Source organism: Panthera uncia (assembly GCF_023721935.1).
Source record: "Panthera uncia isolate 11264 chromosome A1 unlocalized genomic scaffold, Puncia_PCG_1.0 HiC_scaffold_17, whole genome shotgun sequence".
Classification (NCBI taxonomy): domain Eukaryota; kingdom Metazoa; phylum Chordata; class Mammalia; order Carnivora; family Felidae; genus Panthera; species Panthera uncia.
Genome location: NW_026057577.1, coordinates 39,845,011 through 39,865,193, shown reverse-complemented (window position 1 = coordinate 39,865,193; position 20,183 = coordinate 39,845,011). Strand labels below are relative to the sequence as shown.

Below are 20,183 nucleotides of genomic sequence, written 5' to 3'. Positions count from 1 at the left end.
CGGATTCTGTGTCCCTCTCCCGCTCTGCCCCTTCCCTGCTCATGCTCTGTCTCTCTGTGTCTGTCTCAAAAATAAACATTAAAAAAAAAAAAAATTAAAAAAAGAAATAATAAAAAGAAACCAAAAACTCAAGGAGAGGGAACAAACAGGACAGATGAGGCAAAGATAAAATCAAGAATACTGTTTTATACTTTTGATTTTGGAACCATAAACTGTTTTACCATGATTTAAAAATTAAAATTTTAGCAATCCTTAAAATGGAAAATAAGTTGAAACAAGTGAACATAACAGGTATCAAATTAGTAGCATAAACATTTCAAAAAGGAACTATTACAGAGTATTTTCACTGTTGGTGTGCTACATTTTTTCTAAGGACAAAAAGAACCATGAACTAGAACCACAATCTATTCAATATTTTATTCTGAATTGCAGTATTATTATGCACTGTTATTTTTTTAAATATTATAAGAATACATAAAATAAAGTTTATGTAATATTGTTACGGATGAACATTTTCAGAAAAAAAAAGGATAAAACTATAAAAACCAAAAAAGCCAAATAAAGACCCTATAATATTAATTGTATTGTAAATGTCAGCATGAACTCTTTTTCTAAAAACAATAATTCCCCAGTTCTTTCCATAGTAAAGACCTAAAAGCAATGAAATCCTGTACCCAAGAGCACTCGAAGCCCTAAAGAACATTTCCCACTATAAGGAACTAGAGACCCTTTGGAGACACCAGATTCCAGGTCTGGGCTGAAAATGTATACTATGAGTCAAGAGTATCTTTTGGCAAAAAGCAGAGAAGCTATCTAAGACTGATTAAGCTTGTCAAAAGGAGACAAGAGCCAACACGAAGAATTAGCATTGGTAGGACTATGAAAAATAATAATGCAAATGATTCAAATGTCCGTCAAAAGATAAAGGTATAAACATATATGGTATATCCATAAAACTGAACACCACTCAGCAACAAAAAGGAACTGATGATATACACCACAACTGAACAAATCTTCAAAGCAATGAATATGAGAAACCAGACCAAAAAGGAATATATACTGTAGTATTTCATTTAAAATTTAATTCTAGAAAATGCAAGCTGTTCGCCGGTGCCAGAAAGATCAGTGGTTGCCTGGAAGGAGGACTGGAGAGAGGGGTGCATCACAAAAAGGCATGCAGAACTTTTGGGGGTCTTGATTGTGGCAGTGATTTAGGATACTTCAAATATACCCGAATAAAGCTTAAAAAAGGTAAAGAAAAATGAGTGCAAAGGAGTGTAACACATCAAATCATGAAAATCCATTCATCAAGAAGCTAAACACATAATCATACACCCATGCTGGTCACCATTGGAAGTTCCTTAGGACACAACTAATCTCTGTTAAAATTGATAAATTATCAAGCATTTTTCCTATTTCTTCTATGCACTGTATTTCAAGGTAACAGCTGGTATGAGAGTGTTCTTTTTTTTTTTTTTTATAGATGGATGTGAGGTAATAAACGTAGAAAGGACAAAAATAGAAAAACTGCCATTTTGCCAACCACCAACAAAATAATGGAGCTAGGCAATCAACATAGGTGTGTGCTAAACCCATCATGTGAAAAGTTGAAGAGGAGTAAGATTGATCTATCTTAACCCAATGATCGATCTTAAAAAGTGTGGAATAACACTACATATGTCTCATGATGTAATCTTATGATGCAATGCAATTGGAAGTACATGGCACCACTATGAATTATTCCTATCTAAAACTGAACCTGAATCTAATCAATTCTATCAGAGCTATCTAATATATACATATATAATGCAAGCTACACACATAATTCTAAATTTCTAAAAACCACATTAAGAGTTAAAAAGAAACCAGTTTTACAGTATTTCATTTAACCCAATATATGGAAAACATTATCAATTCATTACATATCAAGATAAAGATTCATGAGGCAGTTTGTGGTTTTTTTTTTTTTACACTAAGTTTTCAAAATCTCATATTACATTGAGAGCATTATCTCAATACTGACTAGCTACAGTTTAAGTATGCAATAGCTACAGTGGTGTAGCGGACAGTGAAGCTTTAGATATAAGGACAATTTACAGTAAATACTTGAGGATACAGGAACTAGTTAAATGACAGCCTAAGAAAGAAAATCCAGGGGACGCCTGGGTGGCTCAGTTGGTTAAGTGCCCAACTTGGGCTCCGGTTATGATCTCATGGTTTGTGAGTTCGAGCCCTGCATAGGGCTCTTTGCGGTCAGCACAAAGCCAGATTTGGACCCTCTGCACCCCGCCCCCCAACTCCCCTGCTCGTGTGCACTAACACTCTCTCTCAAAACAAATAAGTAAACTTAAAAAAAAAAAAGGAATGTTGTTAGTAAATAAAATCCCTTAAGTCCCTAGTGTTCTGTATTTTCTTATGTATTTCCCTTCTCTAATGTTCACATATTTCCTAATAAAATTAAAATGTAAATTTGATTATTTTTGTATCCTACAAACTCTTCCTTTAGAAGTTCGTGGAAACAGCTTACCACTAGTACAATGCAAAGTGAATTAATTTTACCTTAGTAATTTTGAAGCACGGTATTTACTAAAGTGGGAAATTACTTGTGTATTATCTTCATTATATTGTAGTTGCCCAAACTACAGTAACTATTAATTATTCCTATTCGGAAAAAAAATAAAAGCAAAGAACCTGTCTTTCTCATTTTCCCTTAAATGTTCCCCCACCCTCTCCCAACTCCTTTTAACTCAATGACAAAGACTATTTTTCTACTGTGTTTCATTCCCATTTACAAGACATTTTACAGTGATTGTTCTGCTATCCCTCTAATCTTTGTCTTCATCACTGTACTTGCCCAAAGGATCTCCAACTCAAACACTACCAATTCAAACATCCCTATATGTACACATAACCTCCTGTTCTAAGGTTTGCCCAAACCCTAATTAAAATTGCCCACTGGATACCTCCATTTGGATATAGTATTATCACTTCCTTCGTCTCAAGTCAAATTAATTTCATTTACAAATCACTATCTCCTGTAAATTTCCATAGTTTTCCTCTTCTTGTTATCCAAATTCAAAATCTCTTTTGAGGCACCTGGGTGGCTCAATTGGTTGAGTGCCCGACTTCAGCTCAGGTCATGATCCCGAGATTGTGGGTTCTAGCCCCACATCAGGTTCACTGATGCCAGTCAGCACAGAGCCTGCTTCAGATCCTCTGTTCCCCTCTCCGCCCCTCCCATTGCTTGCTCTCTCCCCAAAATAAATATTTTTTAAAAATCTCTTTTGACTCCTTTTCCATTGTTCTGACCTGCTTCATTGTTAACACACATCAATTTTTTCCTTCACAGCATTTTCCACCTTTCCTTTTCCTTCCTTCTGCTACCTCCTGAATTGAGGTTCTTTTCATCTCCTAAATGAATAAACTGAAATACTTCCCTAATTCCCTTTCTTATTTTTATTATCTTTCCTCCTTCAACATACTCTGACAGCCGCTATCACATTAATTTTCCTAAACTACCACTCTACTTAACCAATCACCAAGTTAGGAAAAATTTGTGGTATTAAAAATGAAATTAAAACTCTCATGTTTGACATTCAACATCCTTCACAGTCTAAATAAAAGCAACTTTTACTCTGTTTTATCTCTTGTCCCTCAACAAAGACTCCCTCTAGCCCGCCAGTAACAAATCATTTCCTCTCCCCAGAATAGCGTCTTGCATGTAAGAATCCCTGAGTGACAGGGACACCTGGGTAGCTCAGTCGGCTGAGCAGCCAACTTCGGCTCAGGTGATGATCTCGCGGTCCGTGAGTTCAAGTCCCGCATCGGGCTCTGTGCTGACAGCTCGGGGCCTGGAGCCTGCTTTGCATTCTGTGTCTTCCTCTCTTTCTGCCCCTCCCCTGCTTGCACTCTGTCTCTATCTTTCAAAAAAAAAAAAAAAAATCCCTGAATGACACAGAGATCTCTTTTGGAACTGTACGGCACTTAACTGTATACACAATTTATTTTATCTCAATCACCTACTAACCTTTAAAACATGTACCTGGTTTTACCTCTCTACCAGGACTAAAAATTCCTTGAGAGAAAAATCATGTCTAATTTAATCCTATTTACTGTGTATCTCCCTTAGCTAAGAGTAAATTCTGTTAAGAATGAATCATCTTTTTAATCCAAATATCAGCTTTTCCTTGCTCTACTATAAACAATATCGTACACTTTACGATAGTTCTATGCATCAATCTAGTACATATGTTTAGAAACCATTACGTTTTAAAAATTTTCTTAGTAAACTCAACGATAGCCAGCTTTTGAGAATCTATTACGTGATAAGCACTGTTAGGTGCTGGTACATAGGTGCATTCACAGTCAATCCTCACAACCTTAGTAGTAGACACGTTCTTTTTTAAGGGCAAAAAGCTACAGCTTGGAGATTAAATCTCTCCTGAGTCCTCCTGTTGCGATTTGCCCGTTCCAAGTCAATTCAAGTCACGTTTTCTAAGCTCCTTAACCCTTTACTCAACTGGTCATTAGTTTCATCAAAGACCGTGCCAGGTATTGTGGGCCACAGAACCTAACAGATACACCTCACCTGTCCTCCCGACTCCACGGCGCACACGGGGGTAGAGTCAGCAACCTAGGCGTCAAGGAATTACTGTGGCAGGAGCTCACGCTGTCTGCGGGCACCGGGGACCGCCAAAATCCCAACTCACCAAACCAACATTCCTCCCCCCCGCCTTCAACATTCTCCCCAAAACCCTTCACTTCCCGATGCCACTCGGTCTGCACCACAGTTGCTCATGCTCTTCAGAAGAATATTGTATTTTCTCCCCTCAGCAATGAGAAAAGAGGGAAAAAAAACAAACAACATCCTGACACTTTTCTTACCCGCCCTTTTCTGCAGACCCTGGCGGCCCCTTCCATTTCCCCTTCTCCTTCTCTCTGTCGTTTTTAGTTCCGGGTGCGGTGGCCGAGTCGTCCTCAAACACGCTGAAGAGCTCATCCCCGAAAGCGTCCGCCATCTTTCCGAGCTGGGAGACCGAATCTCCCTCCTACCCACGATGCTCTGCGAGCGCACCGACAATGACGCTAAGGGAAACCTCAGCTGTACCCCATGGGAGACAAAAGTAGTCTAGTCACGCAACCCCATCCCCCAGAATTCTTCCTTGACTTCTTCTCTTCCGACTTTTCCTTTCCCACCACGACTAGATGGCCAGTTCGCTAACTTAAAGAAGGAGCGCGGCGAGAATGCCCGGCATGCGGTAGGCACCTAGAGGGAGGCGAGGAGGCGGAACCTTGGTGAGTCGCACCAATTGAAATTCAGCGGTTGCCAAGGCCCTAGAAGCCCGGATGAAGGACGCAGGGTGGCGGCGTGGGACCCGGGGAATGTAAAGAGCACTTGGAGACGGTGCTGCGGTGGTTCCGGGACTTAGAGCAGCAGGGCTCTTTGCCATCGATGTAGTATGGGAGGCAAGAACAAGAAACACAAAGCGCCCGGGGCCGCGGCGGTCCGGGCCGCCGTGTCTGCTTCCAGAGCCAAATCCGCCGAGGCCGGAGCTGCTGGGGAGGCCCAAAACAAGAAGCCGGTGGCCAGGCCGCCCCCCGCAGCTGCCGCTAGCACCAGGGAGCCCCGAGTCAAGCAAGGTACGAGCGGTCCTGGGGCCCCGGGCTTTCCACCCCGAGCAGCTGCTGCTGTTTACGCGGTAGAAGCCAGCGCAACCTGGGCCGACCCTAGGTCTCAAAATTTGTGTCTTCCACACCTGCAGCTGCTAGTTTCTATGCGGTGGCCTTGTTCTAGGTTAGTGTAAGCTTTGGGGGCCTCTGAAGTTATGACAGTAGTCCTCTTGCAGCCTGGCATCTCCCACTTAACCGTGCTTTTTCTTAAGAGAACAGAATAAAAATTGCATTTGCTCCCGTTTCAGCAGGAATTAGTCTTGAGCCATTATCTAAATTAGCTAGGTTGATGCAGAGGGTAATGTGTGGAGTTCCTAACCTCCTGGAGTCAGGCCCTTTTTGTACTTGATCTTCGTATCATTTTCAACCACTGTTTTCATGTGTTATGGAAGAACCGGTAATAAGAATTTCAGTACTTAAACACCGAATATGGGTATAACCTATTGTGGAAATATTTCTAATCTTTACCACTGTCATGCATTTTTTGCTTACTGTGTAATTTAGTTTGATAACTCAGAGATTGCTGATTCTGGCTACAGATGAGCAGGCCCCTATATAAAAACTGATTCTAAAACATGTACAGGTATCCTCTATTTTGTTCTGTTTAGCTTGTTTGCCTATAGTTCTTATTGAAATGTTCGTCCAACACGTTTTTGAACACTTCTGTATCTCATGATGTTAGGGGTGGGATGAGCAATGTAGACAAGTCACCTCTCAGAACTTTCTGATGTAATGGCGGACACGGGCATTAAATAATCCTACCAGCATTGCTTTATAACTGATAAGTGCCACAAACAAAAACTAAGGAAGAAGGTTTAACAAGCTAACCTAATTTTTACTGGAGAGGAGGAGGGGTCATAGATGGTCTCTTTGAGAAAGTGACTGTTAAACTGAGATCAGGAGGACTGGTAGGTGTTACCCTGTAAAGAATGGGGGAAATAGTGTAGTATTCCTGGCAGAGTTAAGAAACTCCATGTGCAGAGATGGTGAGTGAAGAAAGAGCTTGGGTCCTGAGGTCCTCATGGAATGTAAGCTTTGCATAAGAGAAGATGGCACTAAAGAAGTATACACTTAACAAACTTTCACCTACAAGGTGAATAAATCTTTGCCCCACAGTTTATTGCAACATTTTAACTACCAAGTTTTGATGCTTGTAAATACAAATACATAGCATTTCTCTTTGACTATTATTCTGTGGCTCTTTTCCTCTGAACCAGCCTCTTTTGGATTCTCTTGTCTTTTCTGATATGCCTCTGAATTCTTTCAACTCTATAATCATTTGTTGTATTCTTTGGCTTCCTATTCCTCCTGCCCCAAAACGTCACCCTCAATGAAGGTGTTAGTCTGTAACAGTATAGTTCTCCATCTACAGTCCTTCTAGGAGAGTACTTCCATTACTAATTCTGTCCTTTTCTTTGTAGATGATTCCTCACTCACTCTGTCTAGTCCTGGTTTTTATTCTAATCTCAAGTCAGCCATTTCCATATTTACGTGGACCTTTTGACCCTATATTGCAAGCCTCTCAAATTTAACATGGCTCATACTAAACTATCCTTCTCTCCTGACCCTAGCTTCTATGATCTCCTTGTTTTTGTTTTTCCATATTCCTTTTTATTCAATGTTAATAATTACTTTTAATGTCTTCTTTTCTTCCTCACATCGAATCTCTTGCCATGCTTTATACAATCTTCACTTACCTTCTGTGTACACCATTTTCACTTTTCAGCACTTTGTGCTGTTCATGCATCAGTCTAGGTACTCATGAATTCCTGGAGTACCAACAAAGCTTTCTAATGGGTCTCCCTACCTCTTATTTTTCTTCCTCTAGTTTGTCCTGCCTGCAGTCATCAGATTAATATTGAAGAAATGCTGCTTTGTGCATAGCACTTCTCAGTTTGTTTCACAGCGTCTGCACTGACTTTGTGATTAAGTCCAAACCATTCATCTAGCATCTAAGACTCCTTTTCCAGCCTTGTTACTAATTCCTGTATTTACCTATAGCAAATCTAATGTATTTTCATTGTTCCAAATGCAGGTATTGACTTTCTGCCTCCTTGTATTCTTGCCATTTTCTCTTAACGGAATGCCATCTGTCCCAAACACATCTATCCCAAATAGTGAAATCCAATAACGCCCTTCCCAAATGTCAAGAGAGAAAAAATGAGAGGTTGTCTATGAAATTTGTAGGAAAGATTTTATAACTAAGTTCATATATATAGCACTGAAAATAAATCTGCTGTGCAGACTGTGACGTGATTTTTTTTCTGTTTGGGTATTTTTATATAACATGATAGGCCTACTTTGGAGGAAAAAACATTTCTGAACTTGTTTTAGTTGTTAATGTAAGTGTAATTGTTCTACTTCCCCTCAACTCTTTTCAAAAATGTGAAGGATTGTACATAGCATTAGTTTCTCAAAATTGTCCTGTCACATAGAGGGAGAAAATCTCTTCTGCCATGAAATGACTCTTGGCACAATTCTCAGTATTCTCTCACTCCTGTTTTTTTCACTTCATTTGTTCATCAGATAATTTTTAAATTGCTACTATGTTCTAGGCAAGACTAGGCCCTGGAGATACCACATGAACTGATCGAGGGAGAGGACTAACAACTGTAAGGCTGGCGTTTGTGAAAATCCTTAAGCCTAGCTGAGATGTAAAAATCCTAAGAGGGAAACAAGACTAGGGGGACTAATGTCATGAGTTAACTCATAAAACCATGATAAATATTTTTCAGGGTCATCCAAATAAAACAAAAAGTGCAACAAAAATCAGAAAAGTGACTTGGTAAAGAACGAATTAAATAGTAGAGTCTGTTTTTGCTCAGAACAGGGATGGCTTCCCTGAGGAAACATCTATGCTGAGGTGGTTGGAAGCATCCAGTTATTAGAAGATCTGAAGACAATGTTTGAGGCTGAGGGGACAAGGGCAAAGGCCCTAAGATGGGAACAAGCTTGGCATGTTAACAAAAAAAATAAAAAAAGAAGAAAGTCCATGGGTAGAATGAAAGAGAAGGGGCTAGTGTTGGCATTAAATGTAGGAGAGACCTTAGGTAGTTTACATTTTTAAAGGATTAGTCAGGTGGCTCTGGCAGTATGGACTTCCTCACAGACCCTGACTGCTCAGATTGTATCATTTCATCCTCATTTATTCTCTAGATACCCTGTATTTCCCTTTCGCAGTTTATTTGCATAGTTACTTAATGACTCCACTAGTAATTGAGCTCCATGAAGACAAGGACTGCGTCTTATTTATCCCTGTTTAGATCCCTTACCTGGTTCACATCCCCTTACGAATGTGTACTGTTGGTCAGAAAGAAACCAAAATGCCTCAGTACACCTGTCACCAGCGCTAGCAACTCAAAGTGAGTGTATTAGCAATAGTGGGTCATTATAATCACTCCGTGATACAAAACAATACATTATAAAAGGAACATGTTGTGAAAGAAAGAGTAGTTGGCAACAACACATTGATTTTTTTGGCTGGTGTGGTTTTTTTTTTTTTAGCAGAGTCATCTTGAGGAAATCACTTTTTCTGTGCTTCAACTTTAATAAATATTTTTTAAAATAGTGTGCTGTGTTCTATGAACTATCATTTCTAAATTTGAAATCAATAATACTTTTGCCTTGGATATACTGTACACTAGCATCCTTATTTCCAGTCAAGTTTACAGTAACTCCCTCTGTCTGAAATAGAAAACCACAGTTTATGGAAAAATGTCTTCAAGTAGCTGTCCTAAATCCTGTACACTTTATTTGGCAAAAGAATGGGACCCATCTTTGTTCCATGGCCTAATGACTTAGAATTGCATTTGAAAATAGAGTTACTAATTTCTAAGTTTGAGTTACTATTTTCTTCTGGTGCCTTCACTTTTTGCTAAATAACACATTAGAATCTGGAAGTTACATGGACATTCTGAAAGTTGGCAGCTGACAAGAAAGGAGACTACAGAATCACCAAGTAGAAAATTAGAGCAGTTTTGGAGGAATTGAGTAAGGTCAGTCTTCTTACTAGCTCTGCAGGTTTCAAGTTAAATTATAGATATTCATAATAACACATCATAAAAAGGTTTGGATTTTCTTGATGGTACTGTGTATATAACAGGAAGCATAAATATATTTTGGGAAGTTTTCCATCAAATTGTTTAAGATGCATTTCAAATTCTGAAGCTTTCGTTCACACTCATTAAAACTCTTATATAAACATGTTTTAAGAAGAAGAAGAATTCGAAATAGAAAGGGCCTTACTTGATTTAATTGGTACTTTCTCTGTGGCAAGATCTCATTGTTGCCTTAGTTCCTTGGCCTATTGATTAAAATGAAAACATATCCACTTTTAGAGACCTTTAATTGCACCCAGTGAATGTGCAGCAGTATCTGTGTGCATTCCCTCCCTGGTTTTCTGGGGACTCAGCCCTTCTTTTATTTGCCCTCTGGAAGTTCACAATATAAGCTGACTTCTAAGAAGTGATATGGTTGTTTGTCTTAGGGAGAGTGGTTGGAGAAGACAAAGGAGAGCTTATTTCAATCTTCAACACAAAAAATTATTAAAGGAATTTATAATTTCACCTCCATCACATCAACCTTGAATTGCTTCTCAGTATAGTCTTGGTAATAAACTGCTCTACCATCTGTACCTTTCCCAAAAGGGTTGTAATTGGATCCCCTCAGTGGTTTTTGGGACTTAGAAACTCTGATTAGTATGCAAAATTTGTGAATAAGTTTACTGCAAATGATGAGACTTCACAGAAATGGTTAAGGACTACTGATAAGTACTCGCATTTATGACTATTGACTTGAGTTTATGAGCAAGGTTACTAGAATTAAAGTTTAAGACTACAAGATAAGGAAATTAACCATAATGTGCCAGAATTGTCCCTATCTTTTCATATACTCTAGGTAACCTTGGGTACTTCCTATAGAACTAGCATAGAAATAATTCAGGGAACCACTGATGTCTCTAATTCAGACTGCCCAAATGTAAATAGTTACTCTGAAAAACTTTTTTCTTTTAAATTTTTATTTCAATGTTTATTTTTGAGAGACAGAGACAGAGCATGAGTGGGGGAGGGGCAGAGAGAGAGAGGGAGACACAGAATCCAAAGCAGGCTCCAGGCTCTGAACTGTTGGCACAGAGCCCAACGCGGGGCTCGAACTCACAAACCATGAGATCATGACCTGAGCCAAAGTCGGACGCTTAACCAACTGAGCCACCCAGGCACCCCAAAACTTTTTTCTTTTAAAATGGCTAATTATATTAAGTAGCATCTTAAAAGGAAAACTCTTAAGTCAACAGAGACCCAAGTTTTTGACCTTTAAAATCATAATAAGCAACTTATAAATTTAATGTTTAGGTTTCTCTCCGAAAGTAAAAAAAATCCTTACTTTGAGATTTATTAACAGCAGAGTAAGTAGATGTTCTAAGATTCTAGGAGTATTCTTATATAGTAGTGGTTTGTCAAGTGTGTTCAAGGGATCCTGTGGAATTCTTGAAACCTCTCTGTCAGGGACTCCATGAAATGAGAACTGTTTTCATTAATCTAAAATGTTATTTGCCATATTTGTACTCATTTTCTCATGAGTGTACAGTGGTATTTTTCAGTGGCTACATGATGATAATACAGAAAATTGAATGGAGAAACCAGACATTAAGAGATTTGCAAAAACCCAAAACATTTTTTGGGGGGGTTTGGAAAATGTAGGTATTTTTCATAAGAAGTATTTATATTATAGTGGGTTTGTTCTTTTTAATGAATTAATGAGTATTTAAAAATTTTTCCTTTTTATAACGTGATGTGTATCAGTGTTATAATTCACATAAAAAGTATTTGGGATCGTCACTGATTTTTAAGAGAATAAACAGATCATGAGACTAATGGTTTGAAAATAATATGTGTTCCTTCATGGTTACTCGTTAGAGAACTGATGATATGTATAGTGTTTCTCTTGGCTGGAACAGACTTGACAACTGTAATGGGTATAGTAGTATCATTCCCACTCCCCCACCCCCATCTCCCCAAAGTTCATTTCTACCTGGAACCTCAGAATGCAACCTTATTTGGAAATAAGATCCTTACAGATAAAATTAGTGAGGGATCTTTCATCTTGAGATGGAATCATCCAGTGGATAGTGTCCAGAGAAAGGAGAGAGATATGTGAACACAGACACTAGAGACTAAGGCCATGTGAAGCCCCATGTGTAAAAGGCAAACAAGGCAAGCAATTCCTGGGATTACCAGAAGGATTACCAAAGGATTCTTGTCTAGAACCTAAAGGGAGCATGGTCCTAGCGACAACTTGATTTTGGACTTAAAGCCTCCAGAATTGTGAGAGAATATGTTACATTTGGCCAACCAAGTTTGTGGTAATTTGTCCTAAGAAACTAGTACAGCAACCCTTGGACTCAATAGGAGAAGATGAGGGGCGCCTGGGTGGCTCAGTCATTTGGGCATCCGACTTCAGCTCAGGTCATGATCTCACAGTTCGTGAGTTCGAGCCCCGCGTCAGGCTCTGTGCTGACAGGTCAGAGCCTGGAGCATGCTTCGGATTCTGTGTCTCCCTCTCTGCCCCTCCCCCACCCATGCTCTGTCTCTATCTCTCTCTCTCAAAAATGAAGATTAAAAAAAAATAGGAGAAGATGACAGGAGCTGCTGCCTCATTTATACTTTAGGTGGGAGTATTTCTCTTAAAAAATAACCATCTTCTCTGCCAGGAATCTAATATCCTCTGAGAGATCTTGCTTCAGTTAAGTGCCACGCAGAAGAGCATCTGACTTTGAAAATATAAAGGTGAACGTAGATTTAATTTAAAAAATATACAATGCCTTTGCTCTTTGTAAGTAACTTGTTAACCTTGAGAATGCTAATTGGTAAAATGTTTGTGAAAATTTAGAGGCAGTATTGCTGACTTGTAGATTGAGTTATTTGGTGAAGTAGGGAAAAGAGGTGAAATCAAATATTTAATGTTTAGCAATTTTTAGAGAAAAAATAATGTAGTAATTATTAATGATTAAACTGCCTTGACTACTTGTTGTCTGTTATATACAGGTCCGAAAATTTATAGTTTTAATTCTACAAATGATTCTGGAGGTCCTGCAAATCTGGATAAATCTATTTTGAAAGTGAGTACTGAGGTCTTGAGTCATTTCAAGAAATGTTCTCTTTGAAAAAGAAAGAAAAAGGTATATTCTTAAATAAAAGAAATGGTGTATTTAAAATTTTTGTAATAAATTAATTGCTGATTTGTACTAAATAGATGTAAATCATAACATATATGTTGAAAGCCTATGGGAACTTAAGGAAGATGTGGGTAAGATCCAAATTAAAAAAAAAAATTTTTTTTTTAATGTTTATTTTTGAGAGAAAGAGGAAGGAGAGGGGAGAGAGAGGGGGACAAAGAATCTGAAGCAGGCTTCAGGCTCTGAGCGGTCAGCCCAGAGCCTTATGAAGGTCTCAAACCCACAAATCATGAGATCATGACCTGAGCTCAAGTCGGATGCTTAACTAGCTGAGCCACCCAGGTGCCCCAAGATACAAATCTTTAAGGATAGCATATGCATCCTTTCAGACCTGGTTTAGTATACATTTCCAGCCTCCTTTCCATTATTCTTCTCCACTTAAAGTTTTAGTTTAAATCTCATTGTTCCTCCAAGTCCCATGTGATTTTATGACTCTAGGCTTTTGTCAGTGAACTCTCTGCTTAAAGTGACCTGCTTCCCCTTCTCCATCTGTCTGTCACCTCTGGAGCCTCTAAGAAGTCCTTCATAACTCACCAGTTTTTCTTGTGGTCCCATTTTTTTTTAAATAGTTGCCATGCTGGTTTACAGTGTATCTTTTTATATAGGTTTCCTGTGCTAGACTGATTTCTGTAGTATATTTTTGAGCATAGATCATGGTACGCATTCAGTAAAGATGTGGTAAAGGAAAGGTACATGTTTGTAGGTACATGTTTGTGTATTCTGAAGTTTAAAGTTTGGAAAGAACATATGAAACAAAAAAATGGAATGCAAAGTGGCTAATAGAAAAACAAGATCAAACATTGGGACCAAAAGAATTTGTGTTACCTAATTATTACTATTTATATAGTATTTATTTTTGTTTGATATGTGTTCTTTTTAGTGTAACATCCATTCTTTAAAGATGTTTGCTTGGGGTTTACATTAAGCAGATTCCTGGGCTCCATCCACAAGGATTCTGATTCAGCTTTACGATCAAGCTTAGGAATCGGTCTTTATGATAGCAATTCGAAGACAGTGCAGCTTCAGAGGGTTTGTAAGAGGATTTCTTCCTTGTCATATGTTGCTTTTTTCATATCCCATTTTTTCTTAAATATGTGGTACAGATATAGTCCAATGAATGGTGGTCTAAAATATAATTATTTTACCTGATTTTAGCGGAAATTCTTGGATTGTTGGCAGGGATACAGAAAACTATGTGATTTTCTTCTAATCATTTATTTATTAAATATTATGTAATAATTTAGATTCTAATTGATAGGACCTTTTTGGCTTCAACAGGTGGTAATTAATCACAAACTAGAGCAAAGAATTATTGGAGTGATAAATGAGCATAAAAAGCAAAATAATGACAAAGGAGTGATTTCTGGAAGACTTACTGCCAAAAAATTACAGGTATTTTGCAAACTTTTTTTAAGTTCCGTATTTTTTTTATGTTTATTTAATATTTATTTATTTTTTTTTTTTTTTAATTTTTTTTTTCAACGTTTTTTATTTATTTTTGGCACAGAGAGAGACAGAGCATGAACGGGGGAGGGGCAGAGAGAGAGGGAGACACAGAATCGGAAACAGGCTCCAGGCTCCGAGCCATCAGCCCAGAGCCTGACGCGGGGCTCGAACTCACGGACCGCGAGATCGTGACCTGGCTGAAGTCGGACGCTTAGCCGACTGCGCCACCCAGGCGCCCCTATTTAATATTTATTTTGACAAAGAGTGCATGCATGAGCAGGGGAGGGGCAGAGAGACAGGAAGAGAGAGAATCCCAAGCAAGCTCCATGCTGTCAGCACAGAGCTCAACACAGAGCTCGAACCCACAAACCATGAGATGATGACCTGAGCAAAAATCAAAAGAGACGCTTAACTGAGCTACTTAGGTGCCCCCACTAAGTTCCTTATTTTTAATGGAGCATTTTTAAGCCTGTTCTACGTTGTAAGATAGTGAGAAAAAATGACATTTTCAACTCTGTTGAGATTTTATGTAGATCATTGCCATCTGCAAAACTAGGGAAGGAATTGTGCCATATACAAGTACACACATTAAAATGGTGATGTGAAAACTAAATTACATTCCACAAATTATATTAGGCTCTATAGTGGGCACTTTGCTTACGTTTTCTCTGACACAACAATACCAGAAGATACTTTGACCCATTTTTCAAATGAAGGAATCAGGGCTTGGAAAGATACTACATAAGCTATAGTCTGCAGTTGTTAATGAGTAAGTAGTAGAGTAAGCACAGTCTGGATTTGAACGAAATTCTCTCCAGCTCTGAAGATCATGCTTTAGAAAGTACATTAAGATGCTTTACTTTATAGATGAACATGTTCATTGACGCACTAATCGTAAGAAAAAGAGAAAACATCCTGAGTGGCCACTAATAGGAAAAGGTATGATTATGATACACCTACCTAATGAAGTATGTAACTCTTAGAAGTGATGAAGAGTTTCTGATAACTTGGGAAGATGCTAATGTTACAATGATTAAAAAAAAAATTTTTTTAATGTTTATTTATTTGGGGAGAGACAGAGCATGAGCAGTGGAGGGGCAGAGAGAGAGAGGGAGACACAGAATCAGAAGCAGGCTCCAGACTCTGAGCTGTCAGCACAGGGCCCAATGTGGGGTTCAAACGCACAAACCGCGAGATCACGACCTGAGCTGAAGTCGGATGCTTAACTGACTGAGCCACCCAGGTGCCCTGCTTATGTTATAACATTAAGTGAAATTTGTTTTCACAAGATCAGAAAAATGACTGATAGGAAACACTACATTGCAAACAATATCGTTGGATAGTAAGAATATGAGCAGTGTCTCCAGGTCCTTTTATTTATTTATTTATTTTCTAGGTCCTTTTATTTACTGTTTTAATTTTTTTTTAAATGTTTGTTTATTTTTGTGAGCAGAGGAGGGGCAGAGAGAGAGGGAGACACAGAATCTGAAGCAGGCCCCAGGCTCTCAGCTGTCAGCACAGAGCCCAGTGCCAGGCCCAGACCCACAAACCGTGAGAACATGACTTGAGCCGAAGCTTGATGCTCAACCAGCTGAGCCACCCAGGCACCCTTTGAGGTCCTTTTAAAATTTATCCATAGTTCTCAAATTCTCAATCTGGTAAGCATATTTAACTCTTCTAACTAGAAGAGAAAAAAGATATTTTTGAAATAATAATTTGTATCAGAATTTCTTGTTTAAAATGAGTGGGCTACTGTGTGGCCCAGTAGCTTAAGTATCTGACTCTTGATTTTGGCTCAGGTCATGGCATGAGTTTGTCTTGCATTGGGCTCTGTGTTGATAGCATAGAGCCTGGTTGGGATTCTCTCCCTCTCTCTCTGCCCTCCCCTGATTTCCCTCCCTCTCTCTCTCTCTAAATACATAAATAAACTTAAAAAATTTAAATGAGTGGGAGAGGGGCACCTGGGTGGCTCAGTCAGTTAAGTGTCCAACTTGTGATCTTAGCTCAGGTCTTGATCTCAGGGTTGTGAGTTCAAGCCCTTGATTGGGCTCTGCGCTGGGCATAGAGCCTACTTAAATAAATAAAAATAAAATGAGTGGTAGAATAAAATTAGTAATAAAAGGAGAGAAAATTGACAGAATGACTTTTTTGCATTTCCCTCTTACAGGATTTATACATGGCTTTACAAGCATTTTCATTTAAGACTAAGGACATTGAAGATGCCATGACTAACACACTCTTACAGGGAGGTGATCTCCATTCTGCCTTGGATTGGCTCTGTTTAAATCTTTCAGATGGTAAGTAGTATTATCATTAAAGTCTTTCATTTTCTAAAGCCCTTCTGAAATTCAGAATTTGTGATATTTGTATCAACCTCTACTTAAAATTTTTTCACTGTCTTAGAATTATTTTTTGAATGTTCTTACCCTTTTCTGCCCTTTGTAGTATATTCTCAGAGGTTGTAGTCCATGCAAGAAGAAATTTTTTGTGCATTACTTTCAGTTGTCAGTAGTCATTTTATAATGCACTTCATAGAACACATTTTTAAAGTTTGCCTACCTGTTACCTATCAGACTGTCTCTCCTGGTTTTGGTTTAGAAACTTGGGCCATCTGGCTTTGGATAGTTTTAATAACCAGAGAGTCAAGGTTGTCATCTTTATCAAGAACCTAGAGTGCAAATTGCTTGTATGACTGATTAAGGATCCTGCCATATACTGTAATAGGCAACCAAAGAGTTGGGAAGGGTTCAAATCTTTTTTTGAAAATTTAGGAGCCTAACACATTGAGAGTGAAATAAATGGCCAGTTAGAGGTGGGCTGTCATCTGATGAGTGTTCGCACTTTGACAATAAAGTCAGATTCATCATAGGATTTCTATTCTTGGGGAGATGAGCGTGGAAGAAAATTAGGTGCTCTTTGTTTAGCCAGGATTTTTGTGTATGATGAATGTGTATGTTTATGTTTTATATATCATCTGTATGTTTTTTTTTTAATCCCAATTTTTAAGATGCACTTCCTGAAGGATTCAGTCAAGAATTTGAAGAGCAACAAACTAAAAGTAGGCCAAAATTCCAGTCTCCTCAAATACCAGCCACTGTTTCACCTCCATCGCAACCTAAAATCAAAAAACCAGAAGATACTAAGATTAAGGTAATTTAAGAATTAAACACATGAAGTTGTATAGAAATCAGAATAAAGTGCATTATAGCAGTTTATGAGTAGAAATACTAGGTTGCAATAATGTTTTTGCTTATTGAAGAGAATTAGTTTGCCAAACTTTTCTGTCACGGTTTCGGTAGTCTATTGCTGCATAGCAAACCACCCAAAAATTTAGTGACTTAAACCACCAGTTTATTTCTTTTGATTCTGCAGTCTGGACCCGGGTTAGCTGTTTAGTCCATCTGTTCCCCAAGTTGTCTTACTAGGCTAGAATATCCAAAATGGTTTCTTATAGGGCTAGTACCTCAGCTGGGGGCTAACCAGGCATCCTTCTTTCCATGTGGCTAACTTATGTTTCCTCATATATGATGGTCACAGGGTGGTCTGATTTACTTGGCATCTGGCTTCTAAGACCAAGTATTTCAAGATGATAAGCCCCAGTCTATAAATTTCTTACCAAGCCCTAGCTTGTATCTTGGTAATGTTTCCTTGGTTGAAGCACATCACATGGCCAATTCCAAAATACGTGTGGAAGGGGATTACAGCAAGGAGTCAAGACTGGAAGGTGTACTTCATTAGGGTGTTATGCTTAAATACACTGCGTATCGCACCTAGAGAACATTATGCTAAGTGAAATAAACCAGTCACAGAAAGATAAATACTATAGGATTCCACTTAAGTGAAGTATCCAAAATAGCTAAACTCTTAGAAGTGGAGAATAGAGTGGAAGTTACCAGAGGCTGAAGGGAGGAGAGGGGAAAATGGGGAAATGTTGCCTAATCATTTAGTTTCAGTTACACAAGATGAGTAAGTTCTAGAGATCTTTGTAACATAGTGCCTATAGTTAACAGAACAATATTATGCACTTTAAAATATGTTCAGAAGATAGGTCTCATGTTATGTGTTCTCACCACAGTCACCACTCCCTATCCCCACTAATCCATGTGCACATAAGAACACAAGGAAGTTTATAGAGATGATGGATATGTTTAGTATCTCAATTGTAGGTATCGTGAATGTACACATATGTCCAAACTCATCAGAATGAGTTTATGTATACATTATGATAAGTTAATATATAATTGATATATTAACATGTACATTAGATATGTACAATTTTTTAAAGTTTATTATTTCGAGAGAAAAAGCATATACATGTGAATAGGGGAGGGGCAGAGAGAAGGAGAGAAAGAATCCCGAGCAGGCTCCACGCGGTCAGCAGGGAGCCTGAGACAGGGCTTGATCCCATGAATGGCAAGATCATAACCTGAGCTGAAATCAAGAGTTGCACGCCCAACTGACTGAGCCACCCAGGCACCCCAAGTATGTACAGTTTTTAAATATATGAGTTATACCCCAGTAAAGCTTGAAAACAAAACAAAAACAAAAATCTGGAAGCATTATCCCCATAAAACCACTATTTTTAAGGAATAGCACTAGTTGGTTTTTTTGTTTTTTAAACATTTTATTTTTTGAGAGAGAGGGAGAGTGAATGTGTGATCAGGGGAGGGGCAGAGAGAGAGGGAGACACAGAATCCAAAGTAGGCTCCAGGCTCTGAGCTGTTAGCCCAGAGTCTGATTCAGGGCTCGAACCCACAAACACGAGATCGTGACCTGAGACGAGGTTGGATACTCAGCCTGACTGAGCCACCCAGTTGCCTGGAGTAGCACTAGTTTTTAAAGTTCTCCTTATTGTTTTGCCTCTTTATATAGACATACCTTTTTGATCTTGAAAGTTTAGACTTCTTAAAGCAAGGTGGAATTCATTTGTCCTTCACAGAACGGTATATAATATGATTTTATGAGGTTTACGTGTCTACTGTTTCTGAGTGAAAAAAAAAAATAGTAAAAACAGGGACACTTGATAGTTTGACACCTTTTTCTAACTTTGGTTTTTCAGATATTTGTTTTTCCTTTCTAGCCAAAAAAGGAAGAAAAAAATTTGGAAGTAAATATGAAAGAATGGATTTTGCAGTATGCCGAACAGCAAAATGAAGAAGAAAAGAGTGAGAATTCTAAAAGTTTAGAAGAGGAAAAATTTGACCCTGTGAGTTAGAAATTTGTGTTAGGCTTTTAGCTGGCTATTCATAGGCAACATATTTAACTTTTCTGTAACTTAGTTTTCTCATTTGTAAATTAAAGAAATACCCACCTCTAGGAGTGGATGGAAAGATTAAGCAAAATAAAACCTAAAAGTAACAAAATAAAAATGGCACAAAGTAACTGCTCAATAAGTGTTACTTACATTTCCTCCCATCTTTAAACATATAATCATCAAGTATTTTTAAATGATTATCATTTGTAAGGAGTATGCTAAATTCCTTGGATAATAAAATAAAGGCACATTTTGTTACAAAAAAATCCTTAGTCTGGTCAGAGAAACCTAGATATAAGAGAAACTAAAAATGTAAGGTTACATGAAAACAAGTTGTAGGAAGAAAATATTACAATACGTGTCTGACAGTAGACTTTAGAATTTATAAAGAAGTTAGGTATTTATTCAAGAAAACTGAAAACATGTCCACAAAAGACCTGTACACAAATGTGCATAGCAGTTTTATATTCATAATAGGCAAACACTGCAAGCAACTTTCCAAAACATTATCCTTGAATGAAAGAAGGGAGACACAGATGACTACATGTGTAATTATCATATTAAATTCCAGATAAGTCA

General features: G+C 38.2%; 2 protein-coding genes across 7 annotated transcripts in view; one reads left to right on the top strand and one right to left on the bottom strand.

The window, feature by feature from the left end:
- MTREX (Mtr4 exosome RNA helicase) overlaps nucleotides 1–5,269 on the bottom strand; it is a 117,029-nt gene extending 111,760 nt beyond the window's left edge. The window contains exon 1 of one of the 2 annotated variants that reach the window (XM_049649454.1): nucleotides 4,885–5,269. In XM_049649454.1, the coding sequence (XP_049505411.1) occupies nucleotides 4,885–5,018 (134 nt within the window). In that variant the 5' untranslated portion in view covers nucleotides 5,019–5,269. The remainder of the gene's footprint in view (nucleotides 1–4,884) is intronic. The other variant, XM_049649453.1, reaches the window with a different exon arrangement.
- Nucleotides 5,270–5,282: 13 nt separating this feature from the next.
- Nucleotides 5,283–20,183, top strand: part of DHX29 (DExH-box helicase 29) — a 41,538-nt gene continuing 26,637 nt past the window's right edge. For 2 of the 5 annotated variants that reach the window (XM_049649448.1, XM_049649447.1), the window contains exons 1-6: nucleotides 5,283–5,640; nucleotides 12,714–12,787; nucleotides 14,183–14,296; nucleotides 16,518–16,647; nucleotides 17,358–17,500; nucleotides 19,431–19,556. In XM_049649448.1, the coding sequence (XP_049505405.1) occupies nucleotides 5,460–5,640; nucleotides 12,714–12,787; nucleotides 14,183–14,296; nucleotides 16,518–16,647; nucleotides 17,358–17,500; nucleotides 19,431–19,556 (768 nt within the window). In that variant the 5' untranslated portion in view covers nucleotides 5,283–5,459. Of the gene's footprint in view, nucleotides 5,641–12,713; nucleotides 12,788–14,182; nucleotides 14,297–15,217; nucleotides 15,290–16,517; nucleotides 16,648–17,357; nucleotides 17,501–19,409; nucleotides 19,557–20,183 lie in introns of those variants that run through there. The other 3 variants (XM_049649450.1, XM_049649451.1, XM_049649452.1) reach the window with 3 other exon arrangements.